Genomic DNA, 21,299 nt, shown 5'->3' with positions numbered 1-21,299 from the left:
GCACGGTGAAAGTGTTCAAAATCAATAATTAAATAAAAACTTTGTGCACCTACTCGTGCGATGAACATCGCTGCTTAAAGTGGAAAGAAACAAACTAGGTTGACTTAAGAATCACACGTCTGCAACTCTGTTTCTTTCTCCTAATGTAACACACAAATTGTATTTCTCTGAGATGTATGTCGCTTTGGAGAAATGAATAAATTTCACACATTTTCAGAACCGCTCGTCCCGTACGGGGTCACGGAGCCTACCCGGCAACACAGGGCGTAAGGCCGGAGGGGGAAGGGGACACACCCAGGACGGGACGCCAGTCCATCACAAGGCACCCCAAGCGGGACTCGAACCCCAGACCCACCGGAGAGCAGGACTGCGGTCCAACCCACTGCGCCACCGCACCCCAAATGAATAAATGTAAATGTAAAAACAAAACCTTCATATTGAATATACAATTATCGTTGGGTGCACTTTTTCCATGTCAGGACCGATACAGCAAACTTGTGTGAAGTGGTTGTCTGAGGTAGCATGATTCAGCATTTCCTCCCACAGAGTCCTGCTGTTTCCCAGGACATGGAGGCTCCCTGGGCTCCCTGGGCTCGCTGGGCTCCACAGGCCACGTGCTTGTGCAGCGGGCTTTAGTAGAGCACGGAGGATGCCTGAGCTCCCTTGGCGCATATATGTAAAAGGCACCGAGAGCAGCGGTTTTCGTGTCCATTGGTCAGACAGACAGGTATGACGTAGCCTTCAACAAGTTGCATCCGCCAAGGCAGACATGGGATGTGCATTTAACTGAATGCAGTGCTGAATTTTCCAAATTATTGGCTCTATTCACCAAAAACTGAAAATAAATGTTTCCCTCATACCATTGCAAAGTAAAAAAAAAAAAAAAAAAAATAAAGCTGCCAGTGCCCTTATAGATAGCTATAGGATCTCTACAGTGCTGTGGAAAAAGTGTTTGCCCTCTTACTTCTACACCATTGCAAGTTTTTGACACTAAATATTTTTAGGTCTTCAACCAAAGTATAATATTGGATTATAATATTAGGTTATAATATTAATGAAAGTGAACAAATAGCTTTGTTTTTTTTTCTTTTTTTTTTTTTTTACTTATTTCATTTATTTAATGAACAATATTGTTCAGCACCAACTGGTAATAACAAAGGAAATCAATAAATGAGCAAATGAGGTACTGTGTGCCATTAAATGTAAAAGTACTGAGAAGGATCACGGCTGACTGAGCAAAATTCAAGCACTGGATGAACCAAGTAATGTTCTTATGTCACAGGTGTGTATAGTTTGTCTCACTCAGTATTTTGATGAATGGAGCACTTTTCCACAACTCTTTTTAAAGTTTCTTTATGAGTACACGAATGAAAACTGAAATTCTTAAAAGTTAAGAAAAGTTATGTGAAAACATCACAATAGCGCGTGTTACGTCTTTTTTTTTTTCTTGCACATAAATTTTGTATACTTTTTTCAAAATGCACAGTGGTTGTTTATCTCCAAGCTATTTCCAGCCACCCAGAGAAATTTGTAACTAAAACGGATGAGCTTAGAGCTCAAAGGCTTAGTGGCTGTGCATATCAAGACGGGCTAAGTGATCTTGTGTTACGTCTGTGCCTTCACTATGGCTGTGATTGGCTCCTCAATGGCACTGGTGCTTTAGCCTCCCAGCAATTTGAATTTACAGAAAAAAAACACTTGGGCTGTCGCAAATCATAGGATATAGGTGGTTCTCCACCCAGGAAACTCAATTTTCAGAGAATCTGGAAACATTTTGTCTGAAAAAATGAACCAGATTAAGGAGAAGCTGGTATCAGTATAACCATATATTTTATGGAATGATTAATTAGTGGGCCCAGCAGCCTCTGGTAAATACATACTGATCTTATGCAGACTTCTTAAGTGAAAAAAGGGAATAATATCATATCCACGGCCCTTGTCCCATTTACTTGCATTCTGAAGGAATGAAGCACATAAGTCGAAGCCGCACACTGATGAGTCGTTGAGGGAAAGCAGGTCCTGTGAGAATGGTTTCATGCAGCTGGCATGTAAAGGCCCTTTAAAAGTAAGGGAAGGGTGTGTAGAGAAGATAAACAAAGCTCATTCAGGATAGCTCTTTTTAGAGAAAATCTTTAGTGACAGGATGGCTTCTCGATGCCGAGGGGAGCGCTAATGCCTCATAGCTCCTGGGCTGTGGGTTCCAACTTACATTTACAATTTTTCATTTAATAGACACTGCTCCAAAATGAGGTAAATCTAAGAGAACAATACAAAAAGTGCATTACATCATCAACAGGAGAGACTTGGATGCAGACACAAAATTCTTCAGTACAGTCTATTTGCCTCATACCACAGTATAAACCATTATATGAGTAGCTATATGGAGGCCTTTTAAAAATTATTAAACAACTAGCAGACACAAACACATTTATTGAGCACTTACGAGGTCGGAGAGAAGTGAGTCCAAAAGAGTGGAGAGATTCAGCAGTTCTGAGTGACAAGGGGGGGTCATTCCACCACATGGGAGCCAGAACCAAAAACCTTTGTGCTTTTGATTTTGGACCTCTTGTGCGTGTGACCACCAAGCAGGCAGAGGTGGAACAGCATAGCAGTCTTTGTTGGGGTAAAGTTTTTGATCAGGTCTTCAGATATCGGGGAACAAATCCATTGATGGCACCGTAGGCCGCAACCAGACTTCAATTTGGTGATGGTAGCTATAAGAGGCCAAAGGAGACAGACAAGGAAGGGGATACATAGCAGCACTTGGGTAAAATTTGGGTTTGAATCCAGTTTAGCCTGTGTGAAGTGTGCATATTCTTGCCACGTTCATGTGTGTTGACTCCGTGTGTTCTGGTATCCTCCCACAGTCCAAAGACATGTAGATTGGTGATTCTAAATTGCCCATAGCCTGTATACTGTCTGTGAGAGTGAAGTTATGTGTTATTGCCCCGTGTTGGAGTGGAGTTTCATCCAGGGTGTACTGTGCCTCATGCACTATGCTTCTGCGATAGGCTCCAGACCACTGAGACTGTACTGGACAAGTAGTTATTGATTATAGATGGATGGAGCTTTAGTGGTGGCTGCACACTGAGTGTATGGACACTGACATTGCTCCCTATCTATTGAACATACATGGGCACAGTAGAATTGGTGTTATTGTGTTTATTTTCAAGCATAATTGTTCAGAGCCATATTCACGTTGGACAGTCAAAAACCAAACCAAGTCAGAAAGAAAACATCATATGACCTTTTAGCCACACAGTGAGAAAAGGGGGAGGAGTCAGTTGGCCTTCTGATTGGTTTGGGTGTATGAAGGACTGTACTCAAGAAATTTTTTAATACCTTTTTAAAAATAGCTTTGATGTTTGCGAAGTGAAGGCTGAACAATTTCAGTGACGGGGGGTAGAGTGCAGTGCCTGTTTGTCCTTTTATCTGTGCATAGCAGAGCGACAGACAAACACTAAATAAACACTGTTGTGGATATTCATCTAACGGGGAAATTAGCACAAAACCACATACAAAATGTTTTTACAAACAGTTTTGAAAACTTTTAGTTTACATTATTCACTGACTATAATAGAGGAATTATGCAGAATATCCATGATAACAGCATAGATTTGTTCAATGCTTTGAGTGAATCATTAACGTGCTATGCCTGCATATAGCTGAAGTCCACAGTTGTGTTAATGATTAAGTAGAGAATAAAGTTATCCTATTAAGTACAAATTTAAACTCTGCTGCTAGACAATTTTATACAGATCTGATATTGCAAAATAGGAATGTTTCATGAGAAAAAAAAGTTTTATTGCCCAGTGGTATTCAAAGCATACATCAGTATGCAAAGACAATCCTCAGAGACACGCTGAAGACACACTCTACCACAGATATGCGTTTATATGCACTCAGATACAGTACCACTTTTGTGGGACTTGTTAGAGTGTGATACTATGTACAGTACAGTGTAAACTTATAGCTCTTTGTGTGATCCCTTTCTCTGCTGATACTGTGGTTATTGACATGTAAAGCTCTTGGGTATTGTCCATCACACTGGACTGGTTTTGTAACGTAATTGCATTTAAATGTCTGTAGGCAAGAGGAATAAACCCCCTGGTCAGCAAGCTGTCAGCAAATCACAATGGAAGGCTTTAAATTGTGGAATTGCACCATAAGCAGTGTTAAGCGATGGAAACGGGTGGTGGAGGTGATGCCGTAGGGAAGGGAACACCAATGACACTGTTGCAGAAAAAGGCATCCAAGAGTGTCTGACAGTTTGCTGCAGGGGACTCAGCGATGACAAGCGGTCAGATGACTGCTTGTTGCTGTGCTGTGGTCATTTAAAAGGCAGACTAGGCAGACTGGATAGCCCTTGTGGAGCATCCCCTCACCCCACTCAACTCAGCAGCCTGTTGTGTCCTCCTTCGGTCAGTCCCGCAATAGAATTACTGGCCTGGCAAAAAGCCTTGGGTACAAATGATGATAGGTAATGTGTACATTTAATATTTAGTGGGGCAGCAGGTAGTGATTAGAGCCACTATTTTTAGAGGCTGCAAGTTTGATTCCCACCTCCTGCTGCAATACCCTTGAGCAAGGTATTTACCCTGAATTGCTGCAGTAAAAAATACTCAGCTTTATAAATGAGCAATAATTTTAGGTGGCTTAATACTGTAGGTTGATTTTTGGGGGGAATAGCTAAATTAAATGTACATTTATAATCAGGGGGCGCGGTGGGTTGGACCGGGTCGGGGGTTCAAGTCTCGCTTGGGGTGCCTTGTGACGGACTGGCATCCCATCCTGGGTGTGTCCCCTCCCCCTCCAACCTTACGCCCTGTATTGCCGGGCTAGGCTCTGGTTCCCCACGACCCCGTATGGGACAAGCGGTTCGGACAATGAGACATTTATAGACCATTACAGAATGTCCACAGCCACCCTTCATTCGCTCTCTATTTTATATTCAATTACCCAAAACACATTTCTGAACAGGGTCTTGGCAGCCTGGAGCCAATCCCAAGGGCTACAAGGGCTAAAGTAGGGTAAACACACACACACTGTCTGAAACCACTTGTCTCAAGCAGGGTCACAGTAGGATAAACTCTGGACAGGAAACCGATCCAATGCAGGGTACTCACATGCACCAAGAACAGTTCAATGTCAGAAATTCATCTCAAGCATGTGTTTGGACCATGGGAGAAAAGCAGCCGGCACAGAGCAAACACAGAAAGAACATGCAAATGCCACACAGAATGAGCTGCGAAGCACCAGTGCTACACCACCAGGCTCCCACTTGGCACATCTGCGTTTCCTTACCTGATGCTAGTAGGCTAGTGCAGTATTTAAATAGTAATGTCTGATACGGTTGTACTATATCATGTTTACATGGGCCGACACTGACTGATTCTGACAGAACATGGGCAGCACAGTTGCACCTTCTAAAAGGTGATTAGCTGTTAACAGATTGCATATATAACAACCAGATGGTCACTTATAATTACAAATTAACATCCCAATAGCCCACACCCCAAGGCAGGAATTTCTGAGCTCATGGCACTTGTCAGAGCAGCTACAGCTACCTGGAGAAGTACAGAATGAAGGGTTGTGACACTAAAAATGCTCTTGGGCAAGTTGGTAAAATCATTAAAATATCAGGCACTTAAACTGATATAGTAAAGTACCACATGGTAAAGTGATATTTCAGATTTGAGGTGGATCATCACAATGAAAAAGTAGTTTATTTAGTTAATCTATCATGAGAACAGGCCACGTGACCCCACCTACCCCCATTATCAGTCACGTGGGTTCTATATGACTGCATTGCATGGCAAGAAGTTTGTCCGTTTTTGGATGTGGAGCCTAGAAAGTGAGGAGAAGTTTGTGAGAAGTCTCAGCAGCTTCTCTACAGTGTCCTGTTTTTACCTGGATCCTGGGTCACTTCCCAAATGTGAAGGGCATATCCATAGAGATGAAAAGATAGAAGTATGTATTTGGGCAGCACAGCGAGTAGCGCTGTTGTCTCACAGCACCTGGGTGGTGTGAGAGGACATGGGTTCGATCTCTGCTCAGTCTGTGTAGAGTTTGCATGTTCTCCCCGTGTCTGTGTGGGATTCCTCCGGGTGCTCTGGTTTCCTCCCACATTCCAAAGACGGGCTGTTCAGATTCCCCTGTAGTGTGTGAGTGACACAGAGAGAGAGAGTGTTCCACTGGTATATGGATGAGTGACCCAGTGTAAGTAGTGTATCTAGCAGTGTAAGTCACCACGGTGAATAAGGTGTGTGGGCTGATGACACTACATAGAGTTCAGTGGAAGTCGCTTTGGAGAAAAGTGTCTGCTAAATAAATAAATGTATTTGAGCACTGATCCCGTGGATTTGTTTATTCAGCGTAGCCGTGCGCGAGCTCTCGGAGTAGCTGGAAACTCAGTCAGGCAGCGGGCTGCTTCTTCCTGGCCGTAATCAACTCTTCCCAGACAAGGAGCAGCTCTCAGAGCCCTTTTCATCTGGCCCTGTGCAGGCTGGGTGGAGTGGGCTCAACACTAGGGTCTAGATAGCGGCTCCCGCCCTCTCTGCTGCTGAGCACACTTCTTCAGTCCTTTGTGTACACACACATGCACTCCTTGGGTCATAGATCTTCGGATGAGGATTATTCCTTCTGACATCAGCATCTGTATTACCTTCGTCGGCAATAATTTGTGTCGATCACATTCATGATCACATGCAAATGAAAGAGCCCTTTTCTCCATGTACAGTAGGAGTGCAAGGAATGAGAATCAGCCCGAGAACAGCATGGCAACTGTGACGTTTCCATTCGAACGTTTTGGCCATTGTTTCATGGGAAAATTAAGTGATCCGAAATTACGTTTATAATATCATTAGAAACTTAATACATTTAATTTCATTAGCCATCTTATTTATGTTTTGAGGTATAGAGTGCAAGGTGTACAGGTTCACCCATAAGCTGCTTTGGGGAAAATAAATGTAAATGGAGCTATGAAATGTGATTAACCCAGTATGAAATCAGCAGATCTTAAGATTTTGCTGAGATTATGGTGTTTATTAGTAAAAGGTACTGCGACCCACTGCCATCTGGTGACGATACACACAATTACACACGTTCATGGTCTCCCATGGTTTCAGTGCGGAAACAAGAATTGCTGCGTAGTACCTTGTTGCTCCGGTGACTCTGACGCTTCCCTGTGTTCACATGTTCAACCCATTATGCTTTGTCACCATTGTGGGACTATTCCTAAAGATATTTAGGAATATTTAATATAAAGGAAGATATTTGTGATATAATGGAAATATGACAAATTCAAAACACACACACTTTCACTTGCTCGGGATGTTTATTAAGAGCAAAAGCTAGCCCTGTGAGTCTATATAAAACAACAGAATTATGTCTAATCTAGAACAGCCATTAATTAGAAAACACCACATGCACGGTTTACATTTGATAAGATGCTACATTTCATTTCAGCTCATTTAGGCATATCGATCTAGCCAATTATCCAACAGAAGGAAATAATTTGTGTTACCCTTTAGTCTATAATGGGACTGTATTTCTACACATTAATATGGTGTATCAGTAATTGGATGACACCATCTTGAAGACATTCTTTCTGAATATGGAGTCAACTATGTAACAAAGCTACAGCACATTTTAGAGCATTGACTGTATTTTCACATTTAAAAAGAATTTCAGAAACTTCAGCACACAGGTGAAGTATTAGTACAGAACCCCTACGGAAGTAACATTAAATGAAACCAAAAGCAAGTGCTACATGTGCTACAATTTACTGTAACTATGGAAATTTGTTGAAAATGCATATTTAAAAAAAGTATCAGTGGCAATTATTTTAGCCAGGGATACAGCCAATGATAATATTACAATTTAGTAGTTCTCACATAATCTCAGAAAAGTTCCATTTTAAAACCTGTCATCTAAAATATGCACGTGTCCTGCCCTAAAATGCATCTGTAATCTTATTTCACTTTGAATTAGCCAGTTAACAGAATCTATCCATAAAATCTACTATCCACAAGTGTAGACAATGTAAAAATTTACCATATGAATTAAAAATATTTCTCTTATGCATTATAAAATTTAAAAGTGCACATCGTAGACAATTTGAGGCAAAACATTAAATGAAGACATAATGGATTACACATACTCAATAAAGAAATTTTAATACTTTTAATACTTCTGGAGAAAGCAGGGGTGTTCCAACTCGTGACGCTGCAATCTCAAAACCTGATTAGTGTGGTTAAAATTTTGATTTAGGACTTTAATTCTAGGCACTTCAATTGCTTCAAAAGTCTGACATTTCTACATGCCACAAAGTGACATAAAAATACCACTGTATTATATTGCTTCTGAAAAAGTACATTATTAAAAAAACCTTTCTCCAACCAAGACATCAACAACAAGTAGTTAATCTGTATTGTACAACAAATTATACACAATGAGGGATGGAATATTACACATTTATATTTTAAAAGAGTAGCGGAAATACTGACCATATTAATAACTACTGACAATTTTAACTCGCGTAAGAACACCTGGTTGTAGTCATGTTCACGGAAATTCACCACTAAAATATTACTAGCATTAACAAGACATTTATAATACAAAAAAAACTAGGCTTCAGAAAATAACTGACATTGAACAATGAACACAACTACATGTACACCTTGTCTGTATTAGTAATGAATAGTAATGAATTACCACTGCCTATGGAAATGTTGCCTTTTTAAGAAAGAGGGTTACAATATATACTGAAGTAGTCAATTGGTAAAAAGTGATAAACTCATATGGTATATATTTTACAATCTCAAAGTCAACAATTTATATTGGGTGGGGAAACACAATCCTTCCCAAAAATTGTTGCTTGAATTTTTGTCATAGTATTCTTGTTATCATGCTGAATGTACAATCAAGTTGTATTTAACTGAAAGTATTTATCTTCATGCTCACGAGTCCATACTTAGTCGTACAGCCTTATTCCAGCTGTTTGCTGCCTTCTGACTTCTGGTCAAGCCGGCTTTTGTTGCTCTTTACCATGTAAATGAAATAAGTCAGTGTTTCCTTCTCATTCACTGGGATGTTGCGGAAGTGGCGACTGACAGTCTGGAAGAAAAGAAACATATTTAAGCAATTAAGCATTTATCATTTTAGGTAAAACTGTAAATAGATGTTCGCTATATAGTCATAAAATCTTTGCTACTTAAATGTTAATATTGTGATAAATAAAATTGGTTTGTGACCTTCTACTTAAATTCTGAGGCTTATGAAATGTAATGTGATTCTTAATACATTCATTGCTTAAATTTTAATTTTCATCTGCATGGAAAAATGGCAATTCCATATCTAGTTCTTTGCAGTATTCTAAGAAGATATATTAAAACAGAACTTCAGAAATGAACATTCAAATTCATCCCATCTTGGCCATCCGCAATTTTCTGTGCTTTTACATTCAGGATGCGCTGAAGAGAACAGTACTGCGTGACGTTCTCACTTTGCAACAGGGAAGTCAGAATTCCAGCATCCGTACTAATCGCCATTACATGACCCTCCAGTTTTGTGTAAATCAAAAGAACCGCAAACACTGTTGGGCATTCACTCACACGTGATATCTTGCCCACACATGCCATCTGTTCTGGAGTGGTGATTTCAGAAAAAGGGGCATATTTTGGCAACTGCACTTGAGGCATCAGAAAATGGTCTTTCATTGAAGGGGGAAAAAAAAACATGCGGATCAAGGATACAGATAGAACAGACACCACTGAAGCCCTGACCAGCGTCTCTCACTTAGGCCCATTGCAGGCTGTAAAAATGAAGCTAAACAGAGCGATGCACAGTACATTTGAACTGCAATCATGATTTTACAGTATATCACTGTATCCTGTAAATACTCATAACTGTTTACAGGTGTAAAATTGAGTGTGAATGTCACCTCAGCCAGCTGTGCTTTGTTCAGTCCCGGTCTGGTCTGGAGCTTGTAGTGCCTTTTATAGCGTCTCAGAGTATTCACCTGGAGCTGAAACAAGTCAACCTGAAACGACAAAAAACATCATCTTTACAAAAGGTGACCGAACACTTAATTTGCAGACGTGACCCAAGGTTTCATAATGCCACACGTAAAAGTGTAATTCTTTTTTTTTTTTTTTACCTCAGGAATTTCTACGTCATGATCCGGGGACTCCCCACCATCATCGCTGGCCTTCCTCTTCCGTTTGTTGCGGACACTCTGGATGAAATTCTTGTGAAAGTCGCAGATGTACAAATGTCGCACCTTAGAAAAAAAAGACATCAGCATTAGAATGCAATTTTAAACTTTTTCTACCATTAAAACTAAACTACAAGTCCTATTGAAAACGAGGAGGCCCTGCATTGTGAAATCACTTCAGGTCACAATGAGCTTTACTAAGTTTATAGATAATCCTCCAATTATACCAAAAAAATTGCAGCAATATTTCCTGAATTTCATCTACTTTTGCAGTATGCTGGCCAGAGGCATGACGACTAAGTGTGTGGCCATGTTTGAAAGAGCACAAAGGTTTTATAGTAGCACTTTATAGTAATATTATCTGAACTTGAACCAGTTTTGCAGAATGCTGCCCAAACGCATTCTACTGTCTGTGTTAAAATTATATATCTGCCTGTATAAAGAGCATGCTGACATTTTACGGCGGTATTATTTCAAAGTCTTCTGAAGTTCCCAACTTACATTCGTTTACCTGTCAGCTAAATTTAGAAACAAAGACAGACACAAAGAGACGTCTCAAATGCTCTTGTACAAGACTGTCCAAGACGTACCGCTTGGCGGTTAAGCAAAAGAGTTGGGCTACATGACTTGACAGCAAAGCTGAGGGTATACTTACGCTTTTGTCAATGTCCAGTTTGAGTTTTTTCTGAGAGATGCTTTTCTGGATACGCTTGCTGAAAGAGGCGTTCCCAGCCGGCCGCCCGCAGCGCTCACCATCGTCAATTAAGCAGCAGGTCTGGCCATAAAAAGGTGGTGCAGGAGGCCCGTCGTGGCTGTCCTCTTCAGTACTGAAACCATTCATGGCTGTATCTGGACAGGTGTCTAATACACTGCTAAGCAAAAAAAAAAAAAAAGAAGAACAGGTTGTTAAAATAAACAGGGACACTGCTGTGTCATAGCTTAGTTGTGGTTTCATCTGAAGGTGGGGTTTCAACTACAGTTTTGGAAACAACTGCTGTGGCCACCTAAAACCTGACTGCTTTGTCCTCAGCACTTGCACTTCAAACCACACTAGTGGTCTAGCTCCATCTGCATGACAAAAATCACTGCGATTCAATTCCGTTTTACTTAAATCTTCAACGTTAGAAATCTGAAACCTAATGCTGAATGTTTACGGTGAAACAATTTTTAAAAAGTCATTCATTGCTATGCGAGTAGGCACCATCTTTCTGTCAAATGCCATTTACCACGTTTTCTCTTTGTGTCTGGGTACGACAATGTTGTACGGACCATTCATTCAAACAAATAAAGTAACAGTTAACCTAGTAACGTTCATAACATCCTGTCTACTCCGTTTAAAATACATACCTAATATATTCTCGGGCTACGTTAAAACAACAGGCGAGAGTAAAATTGTAAACTGTACTAAAGAACACATGTAAAGAGCTAAATACAGGTCATTATGACTGCGATTAAAGGAATTAAATGAATAAACACACAAACTCTTAGAGGGAATGAAATTTAAAATTAAAAAAAAAAAAAAAAAATGTGCACAATTTAGTTAAAACATGCCATCCCATGTGTTGAGGTCTTGAATCAAGCCTCTAAAGACTGCAGGAAAAATGGTTCATTTTATTTACTTTATTCACATGATCTGGTAACAGTGGTTAGAGCTGCTGCCTTCGGACCCAAGGTTGCAGGTTTGAATCTCACCTCTGGCTGTGTACCCCTTGTGTAAGGTACTTACCCTAAAATTTCTCCAGTAAAAATACCATGTAAAATGGGTAAATAATTGTAGGTAGATTAACACTGTAAGTCGCTTAAAATAACGGTTATACATTTACGTATTCATTTAGCAGACGCTTTTCTCCAAAGCGACGTACATTTATCCGACGATTTCAAAAAATCGCTGTAGAACATTTATTTACGAAGCACAGGGGAAAGAGTGAAAAACCGACCGGGTAAAGTCTTCTTTGCTAAAGAAAAACGCGTTCGGAAAGCGAGAAGAACAACTTAGCGGTACCGCGTGAGAGGTGATGGAGCGGTCAAGTGAGCGGAGGACAAAAAAGTGACAACAACTGGCAGAAAACCATCATTTTGTGTTTTTTTTTTCCCTCCCTCCCTCTCTCTCTCTCTCTCTCTCTCTCTCACACACACACACACACACACACACACACACACACACGTGCGGTTCTGCAAGTGCACCATTCAAAACAGAAGCTCTTCTCACTCAGACAGAGCGGCCAAGCGGTGTGCGCGATCATTACAGCAGCAGCAGCAGCAGTAGTTGCGGCGCAGAGGAGCCTTCAAGTGATGAAGCCGAGCAGACGGACCAACAACGTGGTGGACCAAACGCCCGGCGCGGCGCCCAGCCGATCGAGGCGAGCGAAGGAGCGAGGCGATACAGTCCGCGCAGCGCAGCAGCGCAGCACTCGTATTCCACCATCCTGCCAGCGGCGCCGGAGTCCATAAAACTGAACAAACTCCGTCACAAGTACCCCGCAAAGACAGAAACACACCTACCCCACTGCAGTGGCTCATACGCCGTCTGCTGCGCGTCTCTTCTCCAGATTTCGACCAGATTCGGAGCAAATGATGTGCGCCGAACGCGACGGGCTGCCCGTTACTGAGCGGCAACGAACGAAGAGCAGCGCCGCCAGCAGCAGTCTCGGCAAACGTCGGAAAACAAGCTTCCTTTCCCTTCGAACCGCCGCTTCGAACAAAGAAAACACACCTAGGCAGCGCGCGATTGGTAGTTCAAACACTATCAAGAGTAGAAGAAACGAAAAACTGAAAACACTGGGAAAAGATTATACATGTATAATAGAAATACAATAATGCCTATTCGGCTGGTCCACTTTCTCCCAACTGTACAATGAAACATGTCCTGTCCCTCTACCGGAAGTGCAGTTCCTGAGTCGTGATTGGCTCGTTCCTGAGATGGGCGGGCCAATGGGTACGCAGGGCGGCTTTGCTACTTTCCAACCTACTTCCTGGATTCGGCGCAGAATAGTTTGTGGGCTCTTTGGAGTCTTAGTCTGTGATATAAATGTACACAACTACGAAATATACAGACAAAATAACACTGTGTACCCTAACTCAACTGTGTATGTTATTATGCATGTATAAATATTTAATAGGGATACACTCGCACTGGGACGTCTGCTAGTGTTCTTCGCGAGAGTTTTGTGTTGTCTACACATAAAATGTTAATTCATAATATTTTTAGATTATTTTAAACTACAGTCAGGCATTCTTTATACGTACTTTCGGATATTTGGTCAGTTTGAAAAGAAACTGGACACAAGATAATAGCAGCGTGGATGGTGACGTTGTTCGTAGAGAAAACGAAGTTAATCTAAATGGAGGAGGAGTTTGGGATGAGCGAAGCTTAAAAATAACTGCGTGAACTTCCTTTCAGTGTTACCTTACCCTTACTACAGTAAGAAGGGTAGCACAGTGGACCTAATGCATTAATAGCTGTGGGCAGAATATACACACTGCAGAGTGAGTCAAACTGAAAGCCACAGCCCACAGTGTGCCCACTAGCAGTAATGTATTTTTTTTTTAAACACACACACACACACACACACACACACACACACACACACACACACACACACACAAAGTGGCTGAAACCACTGGTCCCAAGCAGGGTCACGGCAAACCGATGTCTAACCAGCAACCCAGGGCACAAAGCAGGGGGAGGGGACACACCCCAGACAGGACGCCAGTCTATCACAAGGCACCCCATGCACGACCTGAACCCCGGATCCACCAGAGAGCAGACCCTGGCCAAACCCACCGTGCCACTGTGCCACTGTGGCCCCCTATGTCTTTTTTCCTAAAATGAAAATAAACTATATATCTGACAAACAGCAAGTATTAGCGGTTAGCAACACTGAGTGACAGATTAGCTTACTTTATCCTCCCCCCCAAGATAATTAATGAATAACTTGGAAGACAGCCTCTTCTTTCTACAGGACTTTGCAACATGGGAACCTGCATTGTTCCAGAACTTATAACAAGACCTGATCACTCACTACACCCAAACCAGACTGCTACGCTCCTCCACCTCTGCCGCATAGTGGTCCCACGCACAAATGGTCCAAAATGAAAAGCACAAAGGTTTTTGGTTCTGGTTCCAATGTATTACAATGACCTCCCCCCTCTCACTCAGAACTGCTGAATCTCTCTCAACATTTAGGAAGGGTCTTAAAAGTTACCTTTTTTAGACTCTCTTCAGTGCATAATAAACATGTAAATGTTCAATAATTTTGTGGGGGGGGGGGGGAGGTGTGGTGGCGCAGTGGGTTGGACCAGGTCCTGCTCTCCGGTGGGCTTGGAGTTCAAGTCCTGCTTGGGGTGCTTTGCGACGGACTGGCATCCCATCCTGGGTTTGTCCCCTCCCCCTCCAGCCTTACACCCTGTGTTGCCGGGTTAGGCTCTGGCTCCCCACGACCCCGTATGGGACGAGCGGTTCAGACGGTTTGTGTGTGTGTGTAATTTTGTGTTTGTAAGTGTTGAATAATGTTTATGCTGCTACTCATGTGATGTACATTGGTTTATATGGTAGAATGTGACAAATTAACTGTGCTTTTGAATCACTCATCTGCATCCAAGTTTCTCTTTCTGTTGATGTAATGCATTCATTGTATTTTTCTGTGAGACGTACGTCGTTTTGGAGAAAAGTGTCTGCTAAATGAATAAATGTAAATGTAAATGAAAACAAAACTACACAGAGACAAACCAGAATGAATTCTGATATAGTACCAGCACATAGGACCCTCAGGTCGAAAGGCACTCAATACAGTCATAAGGAAGAGCCAAGAATTATTACAAGTACTACCATGGTTAGAGTGAGGTGTCAACATCTAAGATGAGTTAGAGGGTCTTTTTATGAACAAAAACCCTGGATGATGTGGAATGATATGAGATCAGCACTGAAGTCAATGCCAAGAAGAAAGGCCACTGGATATGGGGTTGCTGCCAAAGTTATGTTGGCAACCCAGAAAGAATCAGTCAATGTACTGGCTCAGGTTTTTAGAGCATGATTGTCACTGTTGTAGATGTTCCACCAGGGCATTGTAGCAAGTGCAGCCTTCAATGCAGTTGTATGCTGGGACAGTGGTATTTCTACAGATGATACCAACATCCTTAATAAACTAATCAGGAAGGTCAGCTTGGTTCCGGGGATTACTCTGGACTCTGTGGGGGAAGGGAAATATAGTAGGACTCTAATCAAACTATTAGCCATCATGGACAATGACTCTCACCCTCTGCACAGCACCCTGAGTAATTTACTGGACAAAATGTTTTTTTTTTCAAGCTGAAAACAAATATAGTTTTGGATTGACTGTATCACGTAGGAATTTGGAGAAACATGAAATAAACTTTTATTGTATTTACCGTGTTTAATCACATAACGATGCTGACACAATGTGTTAGTTCAACTGAGGTAAATAGGTTTTGCTCCTGATTTTCATTTGTACTCAGCATGTGATGCTTCTCGTTTCAGTGTCCAACAGCAGTCGGCCAGCATTGATGGATTCCTGTTGCCCTGATAGCACTTTACCATCATTGCAATGTCCTCGTTGAACCTTTCTCCATGTTTGTCACTCACTGCTCCAAGATTACAAGGCAAGAAGTCCAAGTGTGGATGCAAAAAATGAATCTTCAGTGACATGTTGCACTTCGTTGTTTTGTCTGAAGAATTTTGTCAAACATCTGGATGTGGTCTGGGGCTGGGGATGTAGTCTGTAGTTCTCAACAGCAGTTCCACGGGTTCCAACGGGTTGTTCACGGCTTTGGGCTGTGAGCGTGACACTCAACAATGGCCTCTTTTTATGGATTCGTTGCTGCTGAACCAATGCAATGTGTCAGCATCATAATGCGATTAAACGTGCTACATTCAATAAAAGTTAAGGTCATGTTCCTCCAAATTCCTATGTGAGACAGTGAGTGTGAAACTGTATTTGTGCTCAGTCTAAAGCTGGCTATCAAAATCACCGAACATTTTTCAGGAAGCAAAGCATTTGTTGTTCAGTGTAATCAGAGCAGCACAGTCACCAACAGATTAGTCCAGTTGCTCTGTTTCAAGGAGCTACTTGAAGTCAACAGTCAGTCGAATCTATAAACAGACAGCCGGGAAAATAAATGGATGGATATTGGATCAAATGAGGCTGGAATTCTCAGTAGCTTCACAGATAATGAGAGAGTTTATCATACTTTGAACACATCACATGACAATGACACACACACACACACACACAGCCACTTGTCCCAGTCAGGGTCGCAAGGAGCTAGGGCCTGGCCTAGAGGTGGGGGGACAGGGGGGGGGCATACCCCAGGCAGGATGCCAGTCCACTGCAGGGCACCCAGTCAGGCCTCGAACCTCAGACCTGCCACACAGTGGGCCCTGGCCAAGCCTGCTGCGCCACCCTACCCTACCCTACCCTACCCTACCCTACCCTGCTGCCCATGCATAACAATCACATTACCTTGAAAGGACTGTAATGAATGGAAAAGTTGGAAGGAAAAGAAGAAAAGGACAACTAGCAACCAGATGGATGAAATAAATCATAATGATTGTGGTCACAGCTCTTTCAACACTAAGGACATGAGTGGGGGACAGAACATTGCAGAGGCCCTCTAATTATGTGGCTGCCTAGAGTAGACCTGGATTTAGCAACAACTGAGTAATGCATTAGGTCTGTAGCATGTTTCAGTAGTGGTTGAATTATTCCTAAATAACTGTGGATGTCTAGCAAGGCACAAACAGCTGACCTTATGCTCACTGTGTGACATTCTATTGGTCCACTGTAAAAAATCCTTGGGAGAAGCCTGTGTAACATTTGTGACATTTTAGTATACACGGATGATGCATTTTTCTGCTTGCATTCATCCTCCCCACAAAATTTTAACATTTTAAAAATATTATAAATTAATATTTATAGGTCACTACAAAAACACTTGAGAAGTTAATCCAGTATATGAATAACACTCATTAGATGCATGAGTCAGCAGTATTCACAGTTACTGAGATAAAGATTTTTGCTCTCACTAAATGCTAACCTTGTAGAAGTCATGAAAATGTAGTTTTTTAGGATGTTTAAAATGACATTCTCAGGATGTTCCATAAAAATCCATTTTTGTCATTGCTTCTAAGACACATTTTGAAAATGTTCTTCTGGATATTCAGTCTGAAAGTTGTTTTCTAACTAATGCCAGCGTTTATGACATTTTCTTGGAATACCCTTTGTTAAATGTGACTGGAGGAGGAAACCCGAAAACTGCTTTACAAAATTAACAATGGAAAGCAATTTGTGCGGTCATATATGGTTCAGTTTATAGATTAAAATAAAATTGTTCATTTTCACAACAGGCCTCAAAAACAGTTCCCTTTAAATTTTCATGTCAGGCATAAAAAACACTCCCAAAGTCTTAAATGAGTCCATGTGTCCATGTACTGTTTTAACAAAACAGCAACATTAATATACTGTATGTGAGATCATAGTGCTGACAAATGAGCTGAGATTATTGTCACTGCCGTATATGAAGGAACATGAATTCATTTGGCAGGGGTGTGGTGGCGCAGTGGGTTGGACCGCAGTCCTGCTGTCTGGTGGGTCTGGGGTTCGAGTCCCGCTTGGGGTACCTTGCGACGGACTGGTGTCCCGTCCTGGGTGTGTCCCCTTCCCCCTCCGGCCTTACGCCTTGTGTTGCCGGGTAGGCTCCGGTTCCCCGTGACCCTGTAAGGGACAAGCGGTTCTGAAAGTGTGTGTGTGTGTGTGTGTGTGTGTGTGTGTGTGTGTGTGTGTGTGTGTGTGTGTGTGTGTGTGTGTGTGTGTGTGTGTGTGTGTGAATTCATTTGGTAGCATAATGTTCAGGGTGGCACAGTGAGTAACACTGGTCTGCAATCAGACATGGGTTCAACCCTGGTTCCATCTTTGTGGAGTTTGCATGTTCTCCCTGTGTCTGCGTGGGATTCCTCCGGGTGCTCTGGTTTCCTCCCACATTCCAAAGACATGCTGTTCAGGTTCCCCCAGAGTGTGTGAGTGACAGAGAGAGTGTGTGTTCCACTGATGTATGGATGAGTGACCCAGTGTAAGTAGTGTATCTAGCAGTGTAAGTCACCGCGGTGAATAAGGTGTGTGGGCTGATGACACTACATAGAGTTCATTGGAAGTTGCTTTGGAGAAAAATTGTCTGCTAAGTGAATAAATGTAAATGCTCTGGTTCCCTCCCAAAGACATGCATTTAGGGTAGAAAGCAGACTACATTGCGTGTTGTGTGTGAATATGACTACTTTGCTGTGGCCTAGTGTACTTAGCCTAGTCTAGTGTCCAGTGCTTCTGGGATGGGCTCTGCACTGCAGTGACCCTGTACAGGACAAGCAGACTTGCTAGTAAGTGTCTGACCCCTAGGTGCATTGAACCTGTAACAAATTAGTTGCTATTTTGAAGATACTTTGCTTTTTTAGCAGGCATTTTCAAAGCATCAAGCAGGATGTCATTGACATTTTTGGAAGCAACTCTATGTTCATTTTACCAAAGATTATTCCGATTAGTTGAATTTTTTATCATGATTAAATAATTAATCATAAATGTATACGAATTAATACATGTAAATGATTAATTATGCTGATATTCTGAAATTGGGTAAAATAAATTTTGGAAGCAATCTCTCATTGTTCTGTTCCTTAAAAATGTAATGACTAGGCTCATTTTTGATGAGAACAGAAAGTCAAACAAGCTCTGTTTGGATAACCTTGGCCTAAATGCATGCTTTTCCACAGCAAACCCTTCTTTCAGGTTTGTCACGCCAAGAACACAATACAGCGAACACATATTTTTAAATAACGCTTAATTTGCCTGTATTTGACTTTATCCAATGCGACAGCGAATGGGTGCATTCGCTAAATAAATGTGAAGGTAAGTCACGTTACATAGTGCGTGCAGACAGTCATAATGAGTTTGTTTGATGTTTTTAGATTTTTAACATGTGGGTTTGGGTATCTTCCCCAAAAGATTAATAAGTCACTTTCTTCCGGAACCATATTTGGTTGGAGAGATTTGTACTTTGAAATTTGAAGGCTTTGCGAGCCCCATAATGTCATAAATACAGGAGGAAATTGTCACTCAGGTAACCTTCACAGGAGGTGCCGAATTGTGCAAAGTCGTCGCGAAGTAGCTGGAGTTCTCATCTGTGTCTACATAGGTGAGTATGGCTTTCGTGCCTCTAAGGAGGTTATGGAGGACAGGGGGGCCTTTGGAAAGGTGCGATTCTCCCGTGATGCTAAAGTAAAGTCAGGTAAGGTCAGTAACGGATCAAGATCAAGAACCTTTACTGCTGTTTACGCACGCTACGCTAGAGCTGAAAGTACGCAGGCCATAAACACACAAACACCGGCTGCGTTCACTCTGTGCAGAACCACACACTTTACACAGGCTGTGCTCAGCTGTGTACAGACGGTACACACTGCAAACAAAGCAAATGCTGTGCACAGACTGGACAATCTACTGCATGAGGAATTGCACTTGGCTGAACATAATTACATGTTACATTTACATTTATTCATTTGGCGGACATTTTTCTCGGAGAAAAATACAAAAAGTGCATTACATCAACAGGAGAGGTTTGGATGCAGACACAAAATTCTTCAGTACAGTCTATTTGCCTCATACCGCAGTATAAATTATTAAGTAGCTGTATATAGGCCTTTTAAAAATTATTAAACAGCTAGCAAACACATACACTGTCTGAAACCGCTTGGCCCGAGCAGGGTTGTGCGGAGCCGGAGCCTAACCTGGCAACACAGGGCATAAGGCTGGAGGGGGAGGGGACACACCCAGGACGGGACACCAGTCCATCACAAGGCACCCCAAGTGGGACTCAAACCCCAGACCCGCCGGAGAGCGGGACCCGGTCATTTGTTGAGCACTTACGAGATCGGGGAGAAGTGAGTCTGAAAGAGGGGAGTTTTGAGACCCTTAAATGTAGAGAGAGATCAGCAGTTCTGAGTGACAAGGGGGGGTCATTCCACCACATGAGAGCCAGAACCAAAAACCTTTGTGCTTTTGATTTTGGATCTCTTGTGTGTGTGAGAGCACCAAGCAGGCAGAGATAAAACAACGTAGCAGTCTGGTTGGGGTGAAGCAAGTGATCAGGTCTTGTAGATATCAGGGAACAAATCCATTGATGGCTCTGTAGGCCGCAATGAGAGGAATAACTTGTGGACTGGGGACTACGGTTAGATGGCGTCTTGTTTTTGAAAGTTGGATATTACTACTGTATTATCAAACACACACACACACACACACACACACACACACACACACACATTTTCAGAACCGCTTGTCCCATACGGGGTCACGGGGAACCGGAGCCTACCCGGCAACACAGGGCGTAAGGCCGGAGGGGGAGGGGACACACCCAGGACGGGACGCCAGTCCGTCGCAAGGCACCCCAAGTGGGACACGAACCCCAGACCCACCGGAGAGCAGGATTGTGGTCCAACCCACTGCGCCACTGCACCCCCTCTATTATCAAACAGTACAAATCAAATCTGGCTGATATGTCACAGGTTCGACTGTGATACAATTTTATATTGCAACCAACAAATTGGGAAATGTTTTTCTGGCAGGTCAGTAAATCTTTGAGTGTGTAAATAACGGACAGTCCACAAAACCTCAGAAATGAAATTATTATTAGTTTATTGCTGACCTTCTTATCCAAAGTAGGAGACGGTATTTGACCCATGTATATTGCTATGTTTTTTGCCACAGTATTGAACAAGCGGCCTTCAGATTACAAGTCCATATCTTTAACCCCCACAGTACCTCTTGTTCCACTTGAATCCAGTGTTTCTATGTATAATAACTGACTGAATTAAACAGCTTATTTTGTTTGTTCACAGAGAAGAAATATGCGGAGCCCTACCCTGCTTCTGGTCTTAGCAGCCACAGTGATGGCGGCTACAGTAAAGGATGAGACAAGATATGAAAAATTCCTCAGGCAGCATTATGATTTCAAAAGCAAGCATGGCTGCACAGGGGAGATGAGAAGCAGAAATATATACAATGAAAATGATAACACCTGCAAG

At 42.2% G+C, this 21,299-nt stretch overlaps 1 protein-coding gene across 2 annotated transcripts; it reads right to left on the bottom strand.

The window, feature by feature from the left end:
* Positions 1 to 7,331: 7,331 nt before the first annotated feature.
* Positions 7,332 to 13,077, bottom strand: LOC108929695 (histone deacetylase complex subunit SAP30L). 2 transcript variants are annotated; one of them, XM_018744389.2, is made up of 5 exons: positions 12,719 to 13,077; positions 10,872 to 11,088; positions 10,160 to 10,282; positions 9,944 to 10,042; positions 7,332 to 9,117 (listed from the first exon to the last, which is right to left on the bottom strand). In XM_018744389.2, exons 2-5 carry the CDS (start codon positions 11,055 to 11,057, stop codon positions 8,989 to 8,991), a joined length of 537 nt encoding a protein of 178 aa, XP_018599905.1. In that variant the 5' UTR covers positions 11,058 to 11,088; positions 12,719 to 13,077; the 3' UTR covers positions 7,332 to 8,988. The 2 variants fall into 2 exon arrangements, with proteins under 2 accessions (XP_018599905.1, XP_018599906.1); XM_018744390.2 differs by having other exon boundaries at positions 10,872 to 11,085.
* Positions 13,078 to 21,299: the final 8,222 nt, after the last annotated feature.

This window comes from Scleropages formosus, chromosome 13, assembly GCF_900964775.1.
Source record: "Scleropages formosus chromosome 13, fSclFor1.1, whole genome shotgun sequence".
NCBI lineage: Eukaryota > Metazoa > Chordata > Actinopteri > Osteoglossiformes > Osteoglossidae > Scleropages > Scleropages formosus.
The sequence above is the reverse complement of the archived record's forward strand: the minus strand, read 5'-3'. Positions and strand labels throughout refer to the sequence as shown.

Bases quoted from the DNA above. Each gene is read 5' to 3' on its own strand.
- LOC108929695 (XM_018744389.2), bottom strand. From the start codon at position 11,057: ATGAATGGTTTCAGTACTGAAGAGGACAGCCACGACGGGCCTCCTGCA. The intron at 10,043-10,159 runs GTAAAAAAAAAA...TTGTCGTTTCAG, and splicing joins ATGACGTAGAAATTCCTGAG to GTTGACTTGTTTCAGCTCCA. The intron at 9,118-9,943 runs GTGACATTCACA...CTTTTCTTCCAG, and splicing joins ACAAAGCACAGCTGGCTGAG to ACTGTCAGTCGCCACTTCCG.